Source organism: Pelodiscus sinensis, chromosome 1, assembly GCF_049634645.1.
Source record: "Pelodiscus sinensis isolate JC-2024 chromosome 1, ASM4963464v1, whole genome shotgun sequence".
Classification (NCBI taxonomy): Eukaryota; Metazoa; Chordata; order Testudines; family Trionychidae; genus Pelodiscus; species Pelodiscus sinensis.
Window position 1 is genome coordinate 128,126,567 of NC_134711.1, and position 23,207 is coordinate 128,149,773.

The 23,207-nt window shown below is 43.8% G+C and overlaps 1 protein-coding gene across 2 annotated transcripts in view; it reads right to left on the reverse strand.

The window, feature by feature from the left end:
* Positions 1-23,207, reverse strand: part of LRP6 (LDL receptor related protein 6) — a 198,653-nt gene that overhangs the window by 37,625 nt on the left and 137,821 nt on the right. For both annotated transcript variants that reach the window (XM_075901099.1, XM_075901104.1), the window contains 5 exons: positions 15,504-15,720; positions 13,799-14,088; positions 11,643-11,869; positions 7,622-7,806; positions 6,817-7,143 (listed from right to left, as the gene is read on the reverse strand). In XM_075901099.1, the coding sequence (XP_075757214.1) occupies positions 6,817-7,143; positions 7,622-7,806; positions 11,643-11,869; positions 13,799-14,088; positions 15,504-15,720 (1,246 nt within the window). The remainder of the gene's footprint in view (positions 1-6,816; positions 7,144-7,621; positions 7,807-11,642; positions 11,870-13,798; positions 14,089-15,503; positions 15,721-23,207) is intronic.

Here is a 23,207-nt window from a genome sequence, read left to right on the forward strand (position 1 = left end):
TGAGGCAGGAGCTAGATGAGACTGGCAGTGGGTCACTGAGGCAAGGTGGGTATAGAGGAACTGGGGGGAGGGTCTTCTTGGGAGGGGAGGACCCCAGAGTGCGGACAGGACTGCTGATAAAACACACCTCCCCCAAAGGGAGCTGAGAGACACTGGAGTGGGCACTGCCAGAGGGCAGTGTCCTGAAGAGGACCCCACGGTCCGAGAGTGATGCGGGTCAGAGCTGGAGTGAGATGGGAGGACACAGAGAGACACCCACCAGAGAGAGGTGCCCTGTTTCCAAGCTAATTCCCAGTGCTACCTGGCAGGAGGTGCTGTGGCAGTGAGTGTCTGCCCTGTGACACACTGTACAAAATTCAGGCCTACGTGTAAATTATTTTTGCTTTCTGAAAAACCTGGATTTCCCTCCAAGTATTTCGCCAGTGATTTTTCTACATTTAATCACTAATTAATAGAAGGTAAGACAAAAGCAAATCAACTCCACTCAACACAGTTTGCCTTACACAGCAAAATACCATATTTAGAAAGGTCCTTTAGCACCTGATAAACATTTTAAGGGACATATGAGTCTGTGACAGGGCACCGGACTCCGATCGCGCGGAATCCCCAGCCCACCGCACTCACCAGCCGCCTGTAGACGCGCTGGGCGGAGACAGGGCGGCCGAGAGCACGCCAGAGGATGCCACCAGCACGGGGAACAGGACCTCCCCGCGTCGGCCAGGCAGTCCTCCTGTCCGGGCTGCTTGGGAGGGGCACGTCACCAAGCGGCAGCCGGCCAGGGAGAGACGTCAGCTGACGTCATCAGCCCGCACCCAGAGGAACGGGGCGGGGGCCGACGGGAAGTTTAAACAGGGCGAAGGCCAAGAAGAGAGGGGGAAGGCTGAAGAGGGGGAGAGGCAGAGACGAGCAGGAAGAAGAAGCCCAGGATGGGGGTCAGTGCCGGAGTCGCTTCCTACTGCCGGGGGCTGGAGAGTTATGGGCAACCCCCACCAACCAGGCCGCATTTTCAGGCTGCCTTTAGGGTCCTGGGTTGGGACCTGGAGAGGGGGCGGGACCGAGTCCCCCTCCTACCTCACTGCTGATTAGGCCATACCAGCCGCCCGGCCGGAGCAAAGCTATTCTAAGGCCGAAAACTGCGCAACGAAGGCGCGTGGACCAAAAGGGCACGGATGGTGGGAGGTGATGCAGGGTGGGCAACCCCAATGATGACAGGGCTGTAAGCCTGAGGGGGAGCCAGCCCAGTGACAGAGTCACAGAATGTTTTAGACCAAAAGAAAGGAAACTGTAACTGAAAGCATGCACGATTCCCTTCACAAAGAGTCAAATCCCTCTGCTCCTCCCTTCCAGAGACCTTCTGTCATGCTCAGAGGTCCACTGGGTAAAAACTTCAAAGGAAAGGCATTAAATAATTGCTGTCTTGATATCTGTAAACTCAGACTTCTCTAGCATTAGTATTATCCAAATGGATCTCTCATTGTATGTGGTGGCAGGGCAAATTCCCCATGTTAAGCTCTCTCCCGTCTCCCCTCTCTCCCCATTTCTCTGGAACTCCGTTTGGATTTTGAAAAACATTTTCCATTCTGAAACAGTGTCTCAACAGTCATATATTTTAACTATACTTCTGGAAGGAATTTCAGGTCAAACACAACAGCATCCCAGCTGGGGAACTGTTCTTCAAGCTCAACCATGCAGTTTTGGCTCTGAATGCTTGAGTTCCCAGATCTAGTCGCAGCAGCGTCTCCTTCCCATAATTAAAAGAATGTGTGCACACATGTGCGCTGTGGTCCACAAAAGGAGGAATTGGCCTCTAGACAGGACTTGTGCTAGAATACTGCTCAGAAACACACCAGCAAGTAAATAGGCAAGAGAAAGTTAAAATGATCCATGCTCCAATTACAGAGGCCAAGAGAAAACTTTAATTGTAAGCAGAAAAATCTACGTCTCCAATTACCTACAAATGAGAAGCTGGAAATCTACCAGGGTTGAACATGGCTGAAAAGCTGTTAATGACGAATGAAAGACTTTGAACCATACTGTTAAGAAACATTTCTCCTTTATAATGTAACATGTTTCCTGTATTTTTCTCACTGCTTTATTACTAAACATTTCCATGAAAACAGGATCTTGACGTGACTATAACTTATTTCTCATCCGAAGACAAAAATCCCTCAATTATCCTTATTGCTACAAATGTGTCCATGAAATACGTCAATTACTCTTCTGACGTGCAGTAAAGGAGGAGGAAGGGTATGGCACAAAGATTTTGCTTGCGTACAAGTGGTCCTTGGTGTACTCCGGAGGGCATGCTATGACAAAACAATTTACATTCTGACAATTTTATTTCTCAAACGAATGTGGAGGCTCCTGCACGGCATTGGGGATCACAAGCTACTGGCTGCAGAGAGGTGGGAGGACACTGTACAGCTCCCCATGGGACATGGACACAGGAGTGAGGCTGCACCCAACTCTTGATTCAGTGCAAGGATTGGGCCTATCCCTCCATGCCAGGGGCACCAGGTGTGGGCAAGCAGGCATAGAATCCAAGTAGGGAGGGGCTTAACGTGAGGGTGTCCAAGTCTGGTTTAAGGGGACACTCTGTGGGCCAATCTGGCTGCTGGTGGCTCAGTGGAGGATACAGGCGCAGGGTGGATCTGGATGCACAGGGACTTGTTGGGGGTTCTGGGTGCAACAGTAAGAGGGTCTGACAGAGATGTCCAGGTGAAGGTGGCTGGGGCTCAAATAGGGGGGCTCTGTATGTGTGGGGAAATCGAGCTCAGCAGGACAGACTGGGTGTGAAGGACTTGGTGGCTCCCAATGCTGGGGGAGTGAAGCTCATCAGGGAGGTTCTGAGTCCGATGGGGGGAAGTGAGGCTCAGCTGGAGGGTCTGGGTTCGAGGGGATCTACATGTGTGGTGGTTGGACGAATGGGGAATTCCCTATACAGAGATTCCTCCCCTGTAGCTGAGGAGTAATGGGTGTAAGAAGCAGGAATGGGGAGTTTGCAGAGCTTCATTCATCCTGGGAAGAAATCTGGGAGTGGATCTGACCCAGCCCCAGATGCTGTGCAGTGGAAGAGGAAGTTCCATCCTCCCAAGTCCAGCCAAGCCTAGCAACTGAGCCCAGTTGCAGGATAGAAGCCACCAGATGAGTCCTCTACAGTCTTGGCCCATGCCGCACAGTAATTTACCACTCTGCCAGCTGCCTCGGGTCCCCAAAACATACTCTGGGGAAGGTCACATGGCTGCTTCTGATGGGGAAGCAAAGGGAAGCCCCAAAGTCAGTTTTTTGTAAGGAAGCAAAAAAATCTGAGGGGACAAAGTCTGTACACAAGTAGAAATGTTACCGAGAGTATGAGTTCCAAAGTATTCTATATCTACCACTTCCCCCTTAGCTTTCTTTGACAGGATAACAAGCCTTGTAGATATCAGGTTGGTTTAACACGATTCATGCTCAACAAATTCATGCTGACTCTTAATTATCTTCTAAATGTTTGTGAACTGATTCCTTAATTATTTACTCCATTATATTTCCTGGTACAGAAGTTATCTGATTGGTCTGTAATTCCCTGGGTTGTCCTTATTTCCCCTTTTTCTAAATGGATACTTCATTTGCCCTTTTCCAGTCTTCTGGAATCTCTCCTGTCTTCCATGACTTTTCAAAGATAATAGCTAACAGCTGAGATCTCCTCAGTGAGCTCCTTGAGTATTCTAGGATGCATTTCATCAGGCCCAAGTGACTTGAAGACAGCTAGCTTAAGTAATTTTTAACTTGTTCTTTTCCTTTTTTAGCTTCTGTACTGACCCCATTTTCACCAACATTCACTATGTTAGATGACTAATTGCCACCCACCCTTCTTAGTAAAAACTGAAAGGAAGTCAATAAGCATCTTTGCCATTTCCACATTTTCTGCTATTGTTCATCCTCCTTCATTAAGTAATGACCTTACGCTGTCTTGGTCTTCCTCTTAATTCTAATGTATTTGTAGAACGTTTTCTTGCCTTTATCTCTAGCTAGTTTAACCTCATTTTGTGTCTTGGCCTTTCTAATTTTGCCTTGCATACTTGTGTTATTTGTTTATACTCATCTTTTCTAATTTGACCGAGTTTCCACTTTTTGTAGGACTCCTTTTTTGATTTTTAGATAATTCAATATATCTTGGGTAAGTCAGGGTGATCACTTGCCATGCTTGCTATCTTTCCTACCCATGCAGATCTCACTCTCTCTGTACCTCCATGAAAACCTGATTGTAACTGTGACTGGGCAGAGACGCCACACACTCCGGTCCCCCTGGAGGCTGCGTACTTGGTGGCACTCGGGCAAAAGCCAGGCACTCCGGGATCGGCGGGCTGAGCGGCCCCAGCGGTCGTCGGCCGGTGGTGCGCTGGATGCTCCTGGGCGGCCGCCGCGGCGAGGCACCTTGGCCAGCCAGGGATTCCAGGAGACGCCACCCCGGGGGCGACGTCACCACGTGGTCTCGCCGCCCAGCCGGAAGCGGACCCACGCACGGGGGGCGGAGCCCCCTTCGGCGGCAAGCGGCGCGGGGATTTAAACCCCCGAGCAGCACCGGTGAGGGGGGGAGCTCGGAAAGAGCCCTCCCGCAATGCAGTGCAGCAGATGGGACCCAAGCCGAGGAGGTAAGCCGCCGGCGCGGATGGAGTGGACCGGCAGGGAGAGGAAGTAGCTCAGGGCGGGCAGAGGGAGCCTGCGGGCTGGCCCGTTACGGCAGACGCCCCGCCAGCCAGACCGGACGACGCAAGCGTCTGAGTCCTTAGGGCCTTGGGTTGGGGTCCGTGAGAGGGGGCAGACCCAGACACCCCCTCTCCCCGCTACGGGAGGTCAGGCGGCCTCCGACCGCAAAGAGGCCCCCTGGGCGAATAGTGAAACTGACTGGGACGCCGGACAGCGATTCACAGGGTGACGGGAGCACGGGACTGGGGATGGAGAGCTAGGGGTGCCATCGGGCCCCCCGATAGACTCATTTACAGTAACCACAAAGCTCTTCTAACAACACTGGCCATAGCCATCTCCTTAGATGCAATCTTTTGCATCCACCATGGCCTGGATGGAAATGTTGGCTACCAAACTGTCCTCATCCACTAAGGCAGGAGTGGGGAACCCCTTCTTGAGTTGTGAGCCACTGACCAATAGGAAAATCAGTCAGGGGCCATACATGGTGTATGGGTGGGAGGGAAGCCCCAAGCATCATGGGCTGGACCAGGACAAACTATAGGCCGAATGCTGCATACAGCCTGTAGGTTCTGTACCCATGCACTAAAGCCCGGAAGCAGGCATCATGCCCCTCAGAAGTTCTCATAATCAGTAAAATCATATTTGGCCAACTGGGCCTGATAAGCTGAAATTCTGAACTGGTGAACGAGAAGACCTTTCTCCTTAGAAGGTTCAGTCACTTGTGTCCTTTCTTAAGAGATAGTCACCTATTACTTGGAACACTCTGACCAAGTGCCAGAAAAAAAGCATTTCCTCTTGGCATGAACAAGGCAGTACTTGGCCCAATGAAGTGGAAGCACAAGAAGCTTCTAACAATGATGACCTTGTGATGGAGAGGGCCACTTCACCGATCCTAAGTATGTACAATAGGGCTCCCATGACTTGGCAGGAATGGAGGCAGTTACTCCATCTTCTCCATCCCTGCCAGATGTCTTCAAACAATATCAAGAGCTCATGCTCAGACTGGCTGCAGAACTATAGATTCTGTTTGAGGAAATTGGCGCCTCAGCATAGTTTACATAATGTTTAACCGGTTAACTAATTAAACAGGATTTATATCCCTAGCTACAGCACACATACAAGCCAATGGCCACTGCTTACAAAAAAATTCCTGACTCAAACACATGGTGCACATGTGTATGCAACGTGTGGAATACACATAGGGACCATCATTTGAAGATCTGAGAGTGCTGTGATGGCAGACTGTTTTGAGAGAAAGGTGAATTATTTGTCTAGAAACTAACTTGTGGCCAGTCTAAGCACCTTGTGGTTCATGCTCTGCACAACAAAAAAGAAAACTGGGGTTTGTCTGCTTGCTGCCTCCTCTGGGATCAAGAATTGGAAGTGCTGTGAAAGTAGCAATCTGAGGCCTCTTCTCACTCAAAAGCAATGCCTTTAGCCATACTGGGCTGAGCTCTGAAGGAAGATCTGGCCAGCACCCCTTCAAGCTGGAAGATAAGTCACAACTAAATTCACCTCCAACAACCTAAAACTCATCCAACATTCCAAAACATACACCAAAATCCCATTAATGCTTTATGGCTAGTAAATCTCAAAAAAAAATAAACGGGGACCTGAAGTAACTCTCATGGGCTGACATGGAGAAGGGTTTCCAGCCTCTCTTTTCATCCAGACTTACTTTGGTTGGCAGAATGAATAAAAAGGTTCACTGAAGTGAATGCATTGCATTTGCCAAGCTGTTGGCTTGGAAAAAAATTAAAATATCCTTTTACTCAGTTACCACATAGGATTTTAGTATAGTTAAGAAACAAAATCCAATCAGTTTTATTACCATCTTCACACACATATCCTGATTTAAAACTTTGTATTGGAACTGGAAAGGTTTTTAATAATCTTTCAGTATCAAAGGTAGAAATGTGCCATGATTTAGCACATCATGTTCCTGTCACCAAAGCAATCTGTCTTCTTTTTGTTACTATTCAAAATAAATAAAGAAGAAATGAAAAAGTCTTTTTTCTAGTGAAACACTTTTGTTATCAAATCCATTTGCTTGTACAATTGATTTCTATTGGAATAACACACATGGCATACTCCCCCTCTAATTTATCATTTGAGCTTAGGGCTTACCGCTACAGGTCCTGTTGTCAGAATTCAAAGAATAGTGAGCAGGGCAGCCACAAACAAAACCACCAACTGGCACTGCCAGGCAGAGATGGGAGCAGTGCCCATTGCTGGATGCACATTCATTCCAGCCTGCCTGCCTTGAGGAATGGAAGACCAGGATATCCATCACATAGTCCAAGTGGCCTTGGATGATAGTTCGGTTCTGGCCACTGGTCTTGTTGGCTCTCTCAATGCTGCGCCGACTCCAGTCTGTCCAATAGATGTAATCCTGGTATTGAGTCAAGCCAAATGGGTGAGGCAAGTCATCTGCTATAACCTCACGGTCTAGGCCTGTTTTCAAAAAAGGAAAAGAGGAAAACAAGAGGAATTACTGGGAACATAATAGGTTTTTATAACAATGTTAGATATTGCTCCTTTATTGAAAGGTCACAAAATGTTAAAAAAAACTCAAACAATAACACAGTACAGTTTAATATCAGCCTTAACTAGGATTGCTAGCTTTCTCTCAACAGCCCATCTGCAGCATGAGGCCCATTCCTTATCTCTCTTTCTCTCTCTCTCTCTCATACACACATATCTTACTTCCATGCCTGAAGCATACAATGGAATCTACTTAAAAAAAATCAGTTCTAAATGTATTAAATCTATGAGCTTTTGCTGCTTGGTTTTCCCACCACCTCTCCACAATAAATGAAATGCTAGTTATGTCTTTTGTCAGACAGAACACTCCAAAAGCTATCTATTGATAGCTTTGTCCTGAGTATCACTAAAAATACTCAGCTGCACAGAAAAAGTAACAGTAGCTTACCTAGCATATTTGAAGATTCTATTAGGTTGGTATCTAGATCTGTCCAGTAAAGTCTCCTTTTAGCATAATCGATTGTTAGCCCATTAGCTCGTCCCACGTTTGGTACCAAAGTAGTACGTTCACTTCCATCCATGGCAGCCCGGTCAATTTTGGGCTTCCCACCCCACTCAGTCCAGTACATAAACCTGTGTAAAAATGCCAGAAATATCACATTATCTTATACAGACTCTTCAAGTTTCTTTCTAGTACATGAAAGGAAAAAACACCACAAAAGCAAAAACAGAAAACCAGAGTTATAAATTTGTGTTTATTAAAGCATATTACATTAAATATTTTTCTTAAAATGCAAAGTAGGAAAAAGTCAGATTTCCTTATAGAGTTTCGATGCTGGAAACTTATCCAGGACTTCATTATTAGCACCCTTCCGTCCCTAACTAGTTCACGGGTGTTAGCTAATAATAAACAAGAAGTCATCTGGGTACATTAGATTAGACATTGTTCTTTATCAAGAATTAGTCCAAAGCACATTGCATAAGCAACAAAAATTGCCTTCTGCTTCTATTCACAATCCTCCACTGAACTCCAAATTAAATGTTTCTTTTAAAATAGGTGAATCTGAGCATCATTTCTTTGATGTGCCTTTCTCTGCCCATTTCCACAAAGGGCTACACTATTTTCATGCGTGAAGTATCCCATATCTTAGTGGAATGCGGTACAAAGGATTGCACAGTTGCCTACTAATTTATGCATTGCTAGTTGATGGTATGACTTTATCAAGGATACAATTATGTGTTACATTCCAGTGAATTATTACCTTAAGGACTTTATACTGTTTTAGGGAGGATTTTGCAGTCTGGGTGTTTATTTCTTGTGCAAATATTTGGTATCAGTGCGGCAAGTATTTAAGCACATCTTCCACAATGTTATGACTTCACGGCACTCAAAAATTTGGGTATAAACATAACTAGCCAAATTTAACACCTTTATCTCCAGTCATGATAATGTTCAGGCAAACCTACTTAGTCCTTTTCAGCATTAACCCAATGTTTGGCCAGCAGGATAAATGAAAAGCTTTTCCCCAGTCAGATGTGCCCAGCATATAGCTAATACAAATCTCCACATCAGAAAGGCCATGGAAAGTTCCATTTAAATGATATGGAAGTTGCAATGACTTATGGCCAGTAGTTGGAGAGGAAAAGAAGAGGAAAGGTAACTGAATTATTCCAGGTTTAGTACTGGTTGAGGCAGCTCACCACAAGTGGGAACTAAGCTTAATTAATTTGGCAGAGTGGTGGATCTGCAAGACATTTTCAAGTTTTTCCCCCATGTACTTCCAACAAGCCCAAACAGCTGTATCATAGACTGTTCAGGATGAAAGTTCAAGTATTCCTAATGGAAAATTAGAATCACAAAGAGCAACAGTGTGTTCAGACTGAGTCTCTGGTCTTGTGAACAGATCTCTGAGCTCTCCACTGCAGTTGGGTAATGATATACTTAGGGTTTCCAGATGGTTGAAACAAAAATACCAAACACTCCCCGCCTCCCCCCCCCCCCCCAAAAAAAAAACGGGAAAAAATGTTGATGGGGAAAAAAAGGGAAGGAGACCAAAGTTGTTGAGCAAAATAAAATAAAATAAAACAAAACAAATTAAAACAAAAACAGCATGTCCCCTTTAAAAGTGAGTGCAGGGATAGGGACGGTTGAGCACTAACACCTAAGGGAAAGCACTGATTCCCCTAGGTCTTTTGGTCGGCAGCCATTTTGTGCCAGCAGCCTGGGAACCAGGTAAGCAAGGAGGCTGGGAGCCGGCAGGGGCTGGAGGGAAAGGGGGTGAGGGAGGCCGGGCACTGAGTGTTTGTAGGGTTGCCAGGTGCCCGGCATTTTTTGCCCGGCATTTTTACCTCCTGGCTGGGGAAGAATTCAGAAAATACCAAACATTTGAGGTGTCTGGTATTCTCTGAATTTTTTACCGGACAGCAGCCGAAAATACCGGACTCTCTCAGTGAATACCGGACACCTGGCAACCCTAGATATACTTCATCTCAGATACTATTGAATCAATGTAATGCTTTCACCCTACTACGTGTAGAATCCAAATCACCTAAGTGCTACGATCGTGATCCCCACAAAAGCATATCCTGCTGTTCTCTGGCATTACCAGATTGCAGCAAGGGGATGTATTTCCATATGTATGATACCAAGTTCTTTGTATTTTATGCCATGTACTACGCTTATCCTAATATCCTGAACACATAACATCTGGTTCTCAGATAAGAGTTAAGAAATTATAATAATATTATACACACCCAAGTAGGTTAGATAGATAAGCTAAGCCAATGGAACTGTGTGCCAGGACACCAAAGAGGGTCACAACTCTGTTTTTATAGGATTTCCAGGGCTTGCTGGAGCCCAAGACCAAAGCCCAAGCACCAATACCCAAGGCCAAAGCCTGAGGTCTGAATCCAAAGCCTGAAGTCCTTGGGTTGAGGGATATAGGTACCTGCCTGGGGCTGGCACACTTGGGCTTCAGCTTTGGCCCCTCACCTGGGGTAATGGGGTTCAGGCAGACTCAGACTTTGGTCTTCTCTCCAGGGGTCATTGTAGTAACTTTTCTTGTTGGAAGGGAGTTGCAGTGCAACAAAGTTTGAGAATCCCTGAACTAATCTTGGCAAACATCTGTTGTTTTAAACTAAAAACTGGAGGGAAGGCAAGTAAAGCAGCATTGCTGTTGGGTTCCCTGTGTGAATATAAGGTGAGACATTTAGAACCACTCAGGTCTACAAGTGCTTTGACCAATTTCTAGCCAGACAGCAAGGGAAAAAGAGCAACTTTGAGAAATGCTAGCTCTTGTGAATACCAGTGATGAAAATGAACCACAAACTAAATAAGTGGCAAAATCACAGCCCTCCTTTAGCAATTCCATGGTTTAAGCAGCTCTGAGGGACATTGTGGACATTACAGACACCTACTCCCAAAATATCTGGTTCAGATTTGCATATCACAACAGCAATTTTTGCTCTCTCCCATACTGAATGACCATTTTTGTTATTTACCAAACTTAAACTGTTATTTTTCAAGAGAAAGATGATATGGGGAGGCAACTCTATGTAATGAATGGGAACCTGAAAATCCTGGGACTCTCCCAAGCTCTGTGCAGTGACTCCATTTGGTCTTGGACTCATGACACAATGCCTGATTTTCAGAGTCTCTATGCTCCTACCATAAATTAGGAATTCAGGACATTTGAAAATCAGACCCTAAATTTCTCTGTCTCTTCTTCCTCATATGAAAATAGGGGTAAATACATAACTAGTGTTCTGTTATGGGTTTTGTAAGGAATAAATTAGTTAATGCTCATAAAGCATTTCAAGGATATAATGTGCTGTATTACGACAGTTCTTTTCTCATTCTGTAAAATGCTATTACATTTTAGTATGATTGAATCCATTTCCCTGCCCCAGTTCCTGGAGAAAAGACCTCTCTCATTACAAAATCTTACATTTGGTATAGGCAGGTAGGGCAATTTTCTTGGATGCTCTATTTTCCCTCCCCCATCTACCAAATGTGTCCCTTCCATCCAAAATAATCTCTCTCCTTTTTCTCTCACATTGAGCTTCACCTCCCCCTCAGAGGAAGAGCACATAATACCTTCACAGCACCCTATCAGTGATGAAAGGGAGCTCCATTTTAAAAGGACAAATATTTTTCTTTTCAGTGTGATAGACCTTTTTTAATTAATGGATTCCATAAACCTAAAGCTACTTCAATTTTATGATTAATTAAAAAACTAAATATAAATCCTTTTTTAATGAGCTTCTGATTTTTGTGAAGTATTCTTAATGATTATTCAGGACACTAAGAGCACATTTCTTCAGCCCTTGTATTCTAAATTGCTAGGTTATATTCCCCGAGCTGAGTTCTCTCAGGATTTTGATACTGGTGCCTCATTAACATGCCCTACAGAAAGTACATGTGTTATTTTTAAAAAGTCTGTAAATGTAAAATTAAGCCATCAAGTTACCCTTCAGCAGGGTCTAATGCCAGGGCCCGGGGGCTGTCCAAATCCTTCCACACCAATACTTGGCGATGTTGTCCATCTAGCTTTGACACTTCAATGCGATTTGTTCCGGTATCAGCCCAATACAGGTTCTTCCCTAACCAGTCAACTGCCATGCCTTCCGGGTAATCCAAGCCAAACTCCACCACATGTTCAAGTGCACTGCCATTCATAAATGCCCTGCTGATAGTCTGCAGGGAAACAACAATATACAGGCAAATTAGGAATTTTACCAGTCTATCATTGGAGTTTACATTTTAAAACTTTCAGCTTTTAGGCATCTTGTGGGGAAGAAGATATGCTAGTTACTTGTACAATTAACAATCAGGCCTAGTCAAGAGTGATGGTTTACTATGCCCTATGAAAGGTCATTGAAGAAATAAACAGGTTTCACTTCAGTTGTCTTCCATTAAGCATTCTACACACCACACCGGCCTTAACAACTCACTGCCAGCTTTGAGGGGGGGAAAACATTTTGGAATACTCAGGCTTATGCTGCAGTTCCTATGCTACAGCAAGGAGCAATATTTTAGAATCACAGAGACAGCATATGAAGGCCAGAAGGATCCTCCAATCTCCTGTACATCATATGTCACTCAACACCACCCAACTACCCCCATCATACATCATTAATAAGGGTTTATTTCGGTGGTCCTTAAGGATCAATCAACAGCAGAGGCCACTATGCTAAGCAGAATAGAGATTAGTAAATAGTCTCTTCCCCAAAGAGCTTACAATCTAAATATACAAGAAAGTACACAAGCAGAAGGGAGGAGCAGAACACACAAGCACAGTGATTGTGACAAATGTCTTGTCAGTGCTGTGATTTTTTTTTTAAACTTCCTTTTCTAAAAAGTTCAGCACAAATCACCAAGGAGATGAAACAATGACTGGCTAAGAAGTCAGTCAGCTCGGTAGCGCCAGTGTTTATGGCTGGCTGGTAGGCAACTAATTTCACTTCCAATTAAGAAAAGTTTCAGATCTCTCTCTCATCAAAACATTTCTCTTTTAACTCTCAACTTCATGGACATTTCTAGGATAAAAGAGGCGGCTATAACTCTATAATATTTCACAGTTTAGCCATTAATTGGTATACAAGTATGATCAAGAAGCCTGAAGATAACATATCTTTGCCAAGGACAACGGTATTCAAACACTAGCTTCCTTCCATCTCCTCCTATTTTACTTAATCCTCAAGTTTTTAAATACTGCAGAGTCACCACAAAGTTCAATTTTGTTTGCTTCCAGTTTGTGCACTAGAACCACTGATGTCCCAAGGATGTGCACAATTTGGAGATTGGTGTCCCTTAATCCCTTATCTGCAGTGCTCTTTCAAACCAACCAGGGGAACCACATTTAACCTATTTCAACCACAATTCAAGATAAACCAGTCTCTACAACAGGTTGGTCACTTTCCCTCCCGGAAACTCATTTATAAGCTACGTTTTGAGCTCTTGTGAGCCCAACTCCTAAATTTCAGAGTGCAAGAACACAGCAAGTTGTTGTTTAGGCCGCAATGTAATTACAGAATTCTTCCTTTATTAAAAAAATCCCAACAATTATATTTCTGAACAAATTTTCTGCTCATGAAATTGAGTGCGCACAAGTAGACTGGTAAATACTGATGTTGAACATTTGTCTGCCTTATGCCTGTTTCTGATCTGCAACACTAGCCAATATTTCACTCACACCTAGTCTAGCTATTTTAGTATAACTTATAATTTATACCAAATGTCACTTACTGCATAGTATCTTCATAACTAACGGATACTGAAGACAAACATCAGCTTTTACTTCAGGCCCAAGACACAGTTCCCTCCCACAATCTATTTGACAAGATATTCATGCTAGTCTCTCACGTCTAAGTGGTGTTTTCTCCCAGTTTCAGTTTTCCACCACATGCTAGACTTTCATCCCCTACAAATTTATGGTATACATGAAAAAAACATAAAAGCCAATTTAGAAAGAACACATCTGAATTTTGCCCAGTGCATGAAAAGACATTTTATACTGAATCACACTAGAATTCAGCAACATTTATTTGTTGATCAGTTCTGGAGTTTTGAGAATTCCATAATTAGCAGGACTGAACAGTGTACACAGAGGACTCCCTCTTTTACCTTCAGTGAGATATCTGTCCAGTAAATCCGATTGTCTGTCACATCAAAATCCAGAGCAGAAGCTTCTTTGACTCCCGTAAGTGGAATGGCAACATTGTTGTTGTTGGTTTCCAAAGAAATTCGCCTGATGTCTGCTCTCCGAGAAAAGAGCAGGAAAGCTTCTGGGACGATGCAAGTCTTCATATCACTGATAAGCTCTAAGCCTATAGGACAGGCACAGCGAAGGCCCTGAGGTCTATACAGACAGAGATGGCTGCAACCACCATTGTCTTTGGCACAAGGGTTTGTACCTACACATTCAGTAGAAACAAAAAGAAGGATCTGACATTATTCTCATCCAGCAGTGCTAGTTTTCTCCACAGTACATTGCCTTTCAACCTAACTCAGCCTTGTCCTATAGCAATTACCTCAAGAACGGAAACAATTGCAGACTTCTCCCTCGTTCAGACAACTAATAAAGAACATCATTGTGATTGTGAGTGTTAAGAAGTCTGTCAATTAAAAACTGCACTGGCACCACCAAACACATATTTCATGCAGGCCCAACAGTTGGGAGGAGGCCTGCATTTGACACATGTAACTTAGTACCCACTTAGATCTATCGGTGCACATATAAAACCTGTGTGGTTCCTTGCTTTTGTGTAGACACAGAGAGCACAGTTCATAGACAAGCTGTGAGATGAAGGCATATAGAACAGTCTTAGTTTCATTAACCAACCACGGGTGCTACAGAAATACAAAACATCACATAGCTAAGCTGAATTCTGTACATGTTCTACTCCTGGGGAAAGTCTGTGCCACAGCACATGTACAGAATTAATGTCCTCTGCAAATTTTTCAGCTTCCTCACAGAACAACTTTCTGACAGGGAAGAAAAGGAAAGCCACAAAAACAGTCCTGTGAGCCTCCCCAGCACTATATTTTGAGAGTCAAGGGCAGCAGAATAAGGCAGGACTGTGGAAGACCTGACCTGGTGGTTCCTATCCTGTACTGGGCTCAGCTGTTAGTACGGCTGAGCTGGGAAGGACAGGACTTCTTCTTCCACTGCACAGCATCTGGGGCTGGGTGAGACCCAGACCCAGATTTCTCCCTCACCTGTAGGAAGCTCTACAAACTTCCACCCACCCACCTCCTGCATCCATCATTTCTCAGCTGGAGAAGAAGGGATCTGCTTTCCCAAATGGCGAAGCCCCGTGCATCTAGACCCCTCATATCAAGACCCTCCTGCCAAGCCTCACCCCTTACTATATCTAGACCACCCAGATGAGTCACCCACAGCTGTGGCCTGTGCTCCTTAATGCCACGCTACAGCCTCCACATTTACTTTACAAATAAAATTTGAACAATTTGGCAGAATTTGAAAATACTACGTGCAGAATTTTTAAATTTTTTGGCACAGAAATCCAGGAGTAATGTTCTAACCTAAGCCCTTCTGTTGGAGTAGGCAGTGTCTGTAGCACTTTAAAGGTAGATAAGCCATAAGATGACACCCAGGCTACAGAGAACTCTAAGCCTGAAGAAGGGCATTGCTGACACAATTCCCTACTTTCCCTATCCAAGTTAAATACAATCACAGATTTTCTGTGTTCTTGCTAACATGTTGGGGTAGTGTCTTTACAGTGTGAAAGAAACCTGTTACCCCATTCAGCTGCTCTTGAAGTTACTTTTCACATTTTTTCCCCAAGTCTGATTTTTACTCACTCACCAATGATCTGATGGACATTAGTGGCTTTCAGACCCATTAGGTCAGGCAGTTGATCTATGATGATTTCTCTTTCTGCTGAACGCTTATGCACTCTCTCAATGCTACGCCTTTGCCAGTCTGTCCAATAGATGTAATCTCCCAGCAAAGTGAATCCAAAGATGTGAGGCAGCTTGTCTTCTACCAGAACTCTCCTGCTACTGCCATCTGCATTCATGACCTGCAGACACAAAGACATCTGAATGAGAAACATCTTGCCAATATGCAGAATAATTTCTTCAGAAAGCCCACCATTAATAACCAACTTGAAGAACAACCTCCCATCCCCTCAAACTACCAGAAACTGAGCAATCAGAAATGTTTTTGATAAATCCTCCATCCACACGGGGGACCTGTGCACCTAAGCAAAATCCAGATAAACAGATCCTAAAGTAAGGTTATGACTCAGCAAATCCTACAGTAAGAGTATGTAAGAACTGCTCTACTGAGTCATACCAACGGTCCATCGAGCGCAGGATTCTGTGTCCAATAGTAGCCAGTACTAAAGCTTCCTGGGGAAAAAACAGAACTGGGTAGATGGAACGATCCAGGCTATCTTCACCTCCCAAATTCTGGCAGTCAAAGATTCAGGGTCACCCCCAAAACAGGTTTACATCTATGACCATCTTGGGCTATCCTTCCATTAACTTATCTAGGTGGGGTGTGTTTTTTTTTTTTTTTTTGAAAGCCAGTTATACTTTTGGCCTTCACAACATCCTCTGGCAAACAGGTTAATTTTGGTGCATTATGTAAACAAGTACTTCCTTGTTTGTATTTCCTATTAATTTATTCAGATGGCACCTGGTTTTTGCTTTGTGTGAAAGAGTAAATAACACTTTATTTGCTTTTTCCACACCATTCATGATTTCACAAGCCTCTATCACAGCGATGCCCAAACTTTTCCCCTTGAATCCCCTGTCTTTACCAATAAAGGAGTGTATCAGCTAGGGATATAATAGTATAGTTAATTAACAGATAAGCAAAAGCTTATAGGTTAATGCTATAGACTACACACATTCCCCCACAACCCCCAACCCCTTGCCAGTACAGTTTTTATCAGGCTGGCCAGCAGCCCAGCTCAGTTCCGGCTTGCACTGGGTCCTGGACCTACCCCCCTGTGGCTCTGCATTTAAAGTGTATTAGGAACCAGGTGGGCAGGGAGCCCGGCTCAGTTCCAGCTAGTGCCGGCTCTGGGAGCTCAGTCCCTCTCCCCCCGGACAGGGGCTGCTGGGGGACTATAGAATAGTCGACTAACTGATAAGAATTCATGAGGTTAACCGACTATTCAATTAACCAATATTTAATATCCCTAGTGTCAGCATCAATCCCCTTTCCGAGCTGGAAGCCGAGTCATGGCTAGGATGAGGGCCAAGAGCAGAGCTGCAGCCAGGAACAGGGCTGCAGCCAGAGCAGGAGCCAGGCCACAGTGGAGATGGGGGCAGATCAGGGCTGGGTGGCGCTCTCTCCTCACCCTCCTTTGACAGTTGGCCAGGGGCCCTATGTGCCTCACTAGACATTTCTCCATTTAGCCTTAGGGGGTACACCTCACAGTCCAGGGACCACTGCCCTGAAACATAGCTTCTTAGCCCTAATCTTTTAGTTCCTCCTTGTTAGGAAGCCATTTCATGCCCTGATTATCTACCTTTTCTGAACCTTTTCCCAGTTCCATTATACCTTTTAGAGATGGGCCAACTAGAACTGGACACAGTATTCAAGATATGGGGGCACCATGGATTTATACAATGACATTATGGTATTTTCCATCTTATTTTCTACCTCCCTCCCCCCCCCCCCAAATAGTTCTTCACATTCAGTTAGACTTTTTGACTGCTGCTACATATTGAACTGAAATTTTCAGAGAGCTATTGATGGTGAATCCAAGATCCTTTTTGTATGGTAACACAAAACCCATCATTACACATGTGCAGTTAGAACACTATTTTTCCAGATTTACATTACTGTGGAATTACTTATGCTGAGGTGTTTGGCTTTTTTACCCACTCTGTTTTGTGAAATTTCCCCTATAACTCTTTGAAATCTACTTTGCATTTAACGATCTTGAATAATTTTTTTTTATCATTTGCAAACTCTGCCTCTTCAGTTTTCACTCCCTTTTCCCAGATCACTAAAGAATGTGTTGAGCAGCACAGGTGCCGTGCCAGTACACATCCTTGAAGAACTCGGATGTTTACCTCTCTCTGTTGTGAAAACAGACCATTTATTCCAACCCTTTGCCTCCTATCTTTTAAACCAGTTTCTGACCCATTAGAAGACCATCCCCTCCCAAAACATGAATATTTAGGAAAAACTTAAAAAACAACAAATAGTCTAGTAGCACCTTAAAGACTAACAAAACATGTAGATGGATTTCCTCTCCATACAGCTGAATTTAGTTTCTTTAAAACCCTTTCATGAGCGATCTTGTCAAATGCTTGCTGAAAGTCCACGTACACTATATTGCTTGGATCACCCTTATCCACATGCTTACAGATAGCTGCAAAGAATTCCAATAGATCTCTGATCTCCTTTCTTGTTATTGCTTTTAGTTTTCAACAGGAAGGGCAGTGTAGTCTGGAGGACAAATACAAGTTTAGAATGTCAGGAAGTCCTGCTACAGCCTATGGGTCAGTTAACACACCCTCCTGTGGCAGCTTAATCCAGCTCAGGATGGATGATAATATTTCATACAGTAGGTTCTGCAAACTAGAGGGTCAGGGACAATGAACAGCATACATCATTTAGGACAACAAACTATTTTTGTATTCTTTGCCACTAAATTTAATATCTTCTGAACAATAAGAGTAATACTGTATACAGTAATGTACTTCTGTACAGACAACTCAGCTACCCCCGGAAGCTTCCCAATAAGAGTAATGTAAGTTACTGATATTTAAGTTCTCTAGCTTAATTTCCCTGTTGCTAAAACTGGGTCATACTCACTTTCCTCAAAGGGGTGTTGGAACTAGTATTAATAAAACCTTTGTACGGTCCTTGACCATGTTAAAGCATTGTGTAAGTGCTAAACATTATTAGTAAATATAAAGTGATTGTGGTGAACAGACACTATTATTTTAAAAGATGTATTTCCATGCCACTATGACAATCATGTTACAACATTCATACTCCAGAACTATCCAATATTGGGATTTAATATGAATACTGAATTGTGTGCAAAGAGAAATCACTGGTATAACACACTGCATTCACTTTAAATATATTTCCATTTATTTTCAACAAACATTATCAGAAAGACTTTTACTTGTATACCAAAATATTGCATAACTTTTGTAGAAACTATAATGCTTTGAAAAAACTTTATGATAGTGTTCTCATTTCTGCAACGCCTCAAAAATCATCAAACTTCCCCCCTCCCCCCGTAGAACCTTCAGTGTTACCCAACCTCCTTATTTTGGAGCACTGGAGCAGAAACTTTTGAATCACATGATACAGGTATTGTTTTAAATAAGTATTGTGCACTCCTGGAAGAACCCAGAGGGTTTCCCATTCTCTCCATGACTCACTCTAAAGATCTGTGCAAAGATAAGCTTCAGGGGTCAGTCAACACCACCGCATTGGGGAGGGGGAAGCAGCACTGTTTTGTGGTTAGTAGAACTTCCTTGCATAGGGGTTGAGCAGCCTGCCTCTAGAGCAGTGTTTCTCAACCTTTTTTTTTTATTATAAAATACCCCTTTCAAAAAAAATTTAAGTACCCACAGAGCCAGGCACCCTCAGCCCCTCTGCTCTAACCCAATGCCCCTCCCCTCCCCTCCCCCAGAGCCAGGCACCGTCCTTTGAAGTACCCGCTCCCACTGCTCGACCCTGCCTTGGCAGCTTGTCTGCAGGGAGCAAGTGACCCAGCAGCGCCGGGCTCGCCAGGTAGAGCTGTGAGCTCCCACCCCAGCCTGGCACCCCCCCTAGAGTGGCACCTTGGGACAAATGCTGCTCCCCCCCCAGCTATGCCACTGATGCAATAGGGTCCTTTGGAGCAAAGCTTATTATGCTGCTTCACCACCTTTTAGCTCCTCTCCGCAGTACCACAGGGAAGGGGAAATGGGGATGCGTTGTGCTGAGCTGCTGGTGGGAATGGGAGGGAGGTTGCGCGTCTCCAGGTTCAGCTGCCCTCCCTGCTAGAGCACCCTGAGGAGGCTGCTGGAGAGGCAACAAACTAGGAGAGGTGGCCATGGAAGTGATTTTTTTTCTCCCTGCCCAAAAGCCCCCCCAACTTGGAACTGCCCTGGATCTCACTGTAGCTGCTGCAGCCACATGCTTTTCCTACTAGGCATGTGTGCAGATCAGCTGTTAACATCCGAGTATGTGGCTCCGAACGTTCAATTTGACAGGTACATGCTGCTGCCCCTTCCCTGATTCCCTTTGCAGGGCAAAATCCAGGACATTTTTTGCCAAATTTCACTTGTGTTGAGGTACTCTCTAGACTTCTCTCGCGCACCTCTAAGGGTATGCATACCACTGATTGAGAAACACTGCCCTAGAGCACTCCTCCAACTCGCAATCCTGAGGGGCAAGGGGGTATAAGCAAGAAGAAAACAAACTCCAGGCTCTCTCTTACCTAGTAGGCTCTGCATTATGCTATTAAAAAAAAAAGTGATTTCTTTTTTTTCCCCAAATACTTTAGTAAAGTAGACACTGGAAAAAAAATATAAGGAATTCCACCATACCAAACTTTTGATTAAAAAAAAGCAACTAAGTGATTATGTCGCAAAACTGTCTGTTATTGCTCAATTTTCCCCTCCTCACATTGCAAACCCAATCCTGTGAGACTTCCCTCCACGGACAGAAATCCTTCTGAAAACAATAGAAGCTTTGTGTGTATGCTGGCTTGGATTGAATGGGCTCTAAATGTGCCTTAGATATAAAATTCAAAATTACTCCATGAAATGGTCATATCAAAAAGTTTTAGCCCATTTGCAAGCGCTGTATATTTACACATGCACACACACAATACACATTAAATTTTACTTCATCATATGTATATTGCTACATGCAGTAAGATTCTTTTGAAAGTACAATAAGCACACTTCTCCAAACCTATTTTTATATTAAGGTACATTCACCAACCTAGGTCTACACATTACGCTTTTTAACACCAATAACCAAATCCAAATGCTTCTCTTCTCATTACAGACTATTTAATTTCTAGACTTCCTTTCCAAAACTGTGCTGTTATTCTACTTCAGAAACTTTCGACAGCTGTTGACTTTCCCCATTTTTTCTAGATGCATGGCTCTCCACATTCTTTTTTGACAAATGAGGTGCCTGAACAAAGGAGTGATGCTTAACTGAAGAACCATGAAACCACTCTAAAATTGTCTGTAAAGCAAGCTGAGACTAACACCCTTTATTGACTCAAGCCCCCAGCCTCTCCACCCCTTCAAGCTTCTCTAGGAAGAAGGCAGAACTGCCCCCATGCCTTTACAAAATATCTTCACCCTTAAGTAAAACTCATCATCCACATTTTATCTTATCAGCATCTTGCTGACTTTCACAGTTCTAATTCTCTGTGCTGACTTCACTTTTTGCCTCCCAAGCCATAAAGATAAACCACTTGTCTGTAACTAATTAATTCACAATAATTAGTGCTTGCTAAGCAGAACAGCCAGCTTGGGGCATTCCTAGACAAACAGATTTTGGTGGAAATGACCAAATAAAATAAACAATAGTCATCATTAAAATGTCCCCCTTTATCAAAGTAACCACCACACTGCATTAGTTAAGCTACCACACTTTCGCCCTGTACTTGCAATATAGCATCATAGAATCATAGGACTGGAAAGGACCTCGAGAGGTCATCGAGTCCAGCCCCCCGCCCTCAAGGCAGGACCAAGCTCTGTCTACACCATCCCTGACAGATGTCTATCTAACCTGTTCTTAAATATCTCCAGAGAGGGAGATTCCACCACCTCCCTTGGCAATTTATTCCAATATTTGACCACCCTGACAGTTAGGAATTTTTTCCTAATGTCCAATCTAAACCTCCCTTGCTGCACTTTAAGCCCATTACTCCTTGTCCTGTCCTCAAAAACCAAGAGGAACAAATTTTCTCCTTCCTCCTTGTGACACCCTTTTAGATATTTGAAAACCGCTATCATGTCCCCCCTTAATCTTCTTTTTTCCAAACTAAACAAGCCCAGTTCATGAAGCCTTGCTTCATAGGTCATGTTCTCTAGACCTTTAATCATTCTTGTCGCTCTTCTCTGTACCCTTTCCAATTTCTCCACATCTTTCTTGAAATGTGGCGCCCAGAACTGGACACAGTACTCCAGCTGAGGCCTAACTAGTGCAGAGTAGAGCGGCAGAATGACTTCACGAGTTTTGCTTACAACACACCTGTTGATATAACCTAGAATCATATTTGCTTTTTTTGCAGCAGCATCACACTGTTGACTCATATTCAACTTGTGGTCCACTATGACCCCTAGATCCCTTTCCGCCATGCTCCTTCCTAGACAGTCGCTTCCCATCTTGTATGTATGGAACTGATTGTTCCTTCCTAAGTGGAGCACTTTGCATTTCTCTTTATTAAACTTCATCCTGTTTACCTCTGACCATTTCTCTAACTTGCTAAGGTCATTTTGAATTATGTCCCTATCCTCCAAAGAAGTTGCAACCCCACCCAGTTTGGTATCATCTGCAAACTTAATAAGAGTACTCTCTATCCCAATATCTACATCATTGATGAAGATATTGAACAGTACGGGTCCCAAAACAGACCCTTGAGGAACTCCACTTGTTATCCCTTTCCAGCAGGATTTAGAACCGTTAACAACTCTCTGACTACGGTTATCCAGCCAATTATGCACCCACCTTATCGTGGCCCTATCTAAGTTATATTTGCCTAATTTATCAATAAGAATATCATGCGAGACCGTATCAAATGCCTTACTAAAGTCTAGGTATATGACATCCACCGCTTCTCCCTTATCCACAAGCCTCGTTATCCTATCAAAGAAAGCTATCAGATTAGTTTGGCATGACTTGTTCTTCACAAACCCATGCTGGCTATTCCCTATCACTTTATTACCTTCCAAGTGTTTGCATATGATTTCCTTAATTACCTGCTCCATTATCTTCCCTGGGACAGACGTTAAACTGACCGGTCTGTAGTTTCCTGGGTTGTTCTTATTCCCCTTTTTATAGATGGGCACAATATTTGCCCTTTTCCAGTCTTCTGGAATCTCTCCTGTCTGCCATGATTTTTCAGAGATCATAGCTAAAGGCTCAGATACCTCCTCTATCAGCTCCTTGAGTATCCTGGGATGCATTTCATCAGGACCTGGTGACTTGCTGACATCTAACTTTCCTAAGTGATTTTTAACTTGTTCTTTGTGTATCCTATCTTCTAAACTTACCCTCTCTCTGCTTGTATTCACTACGTTAGGCACACCTCCAGACTTCTCGGTGAAGACCGAAACAAAGAAGTCATTGAGCATCTCCGCCATTTCCAAGTTTCCTGTTACTGCTTCTCCCTCCTCACTGAGCAGTGGGCCTACCCTGTCCTTGGTCTTCCTCTTGCTTCTAATGTATTTATAAAAGGTCTTCTTGTTTCCCTTTATGCCTGTAGCTAGTTTGATCTCATTTTGTGCCTTTGCCTTTCTAATCTTGCCCCTGCATTCCCGTGTTGCTTGCCTATATTCATCCTTTGTTATTTGT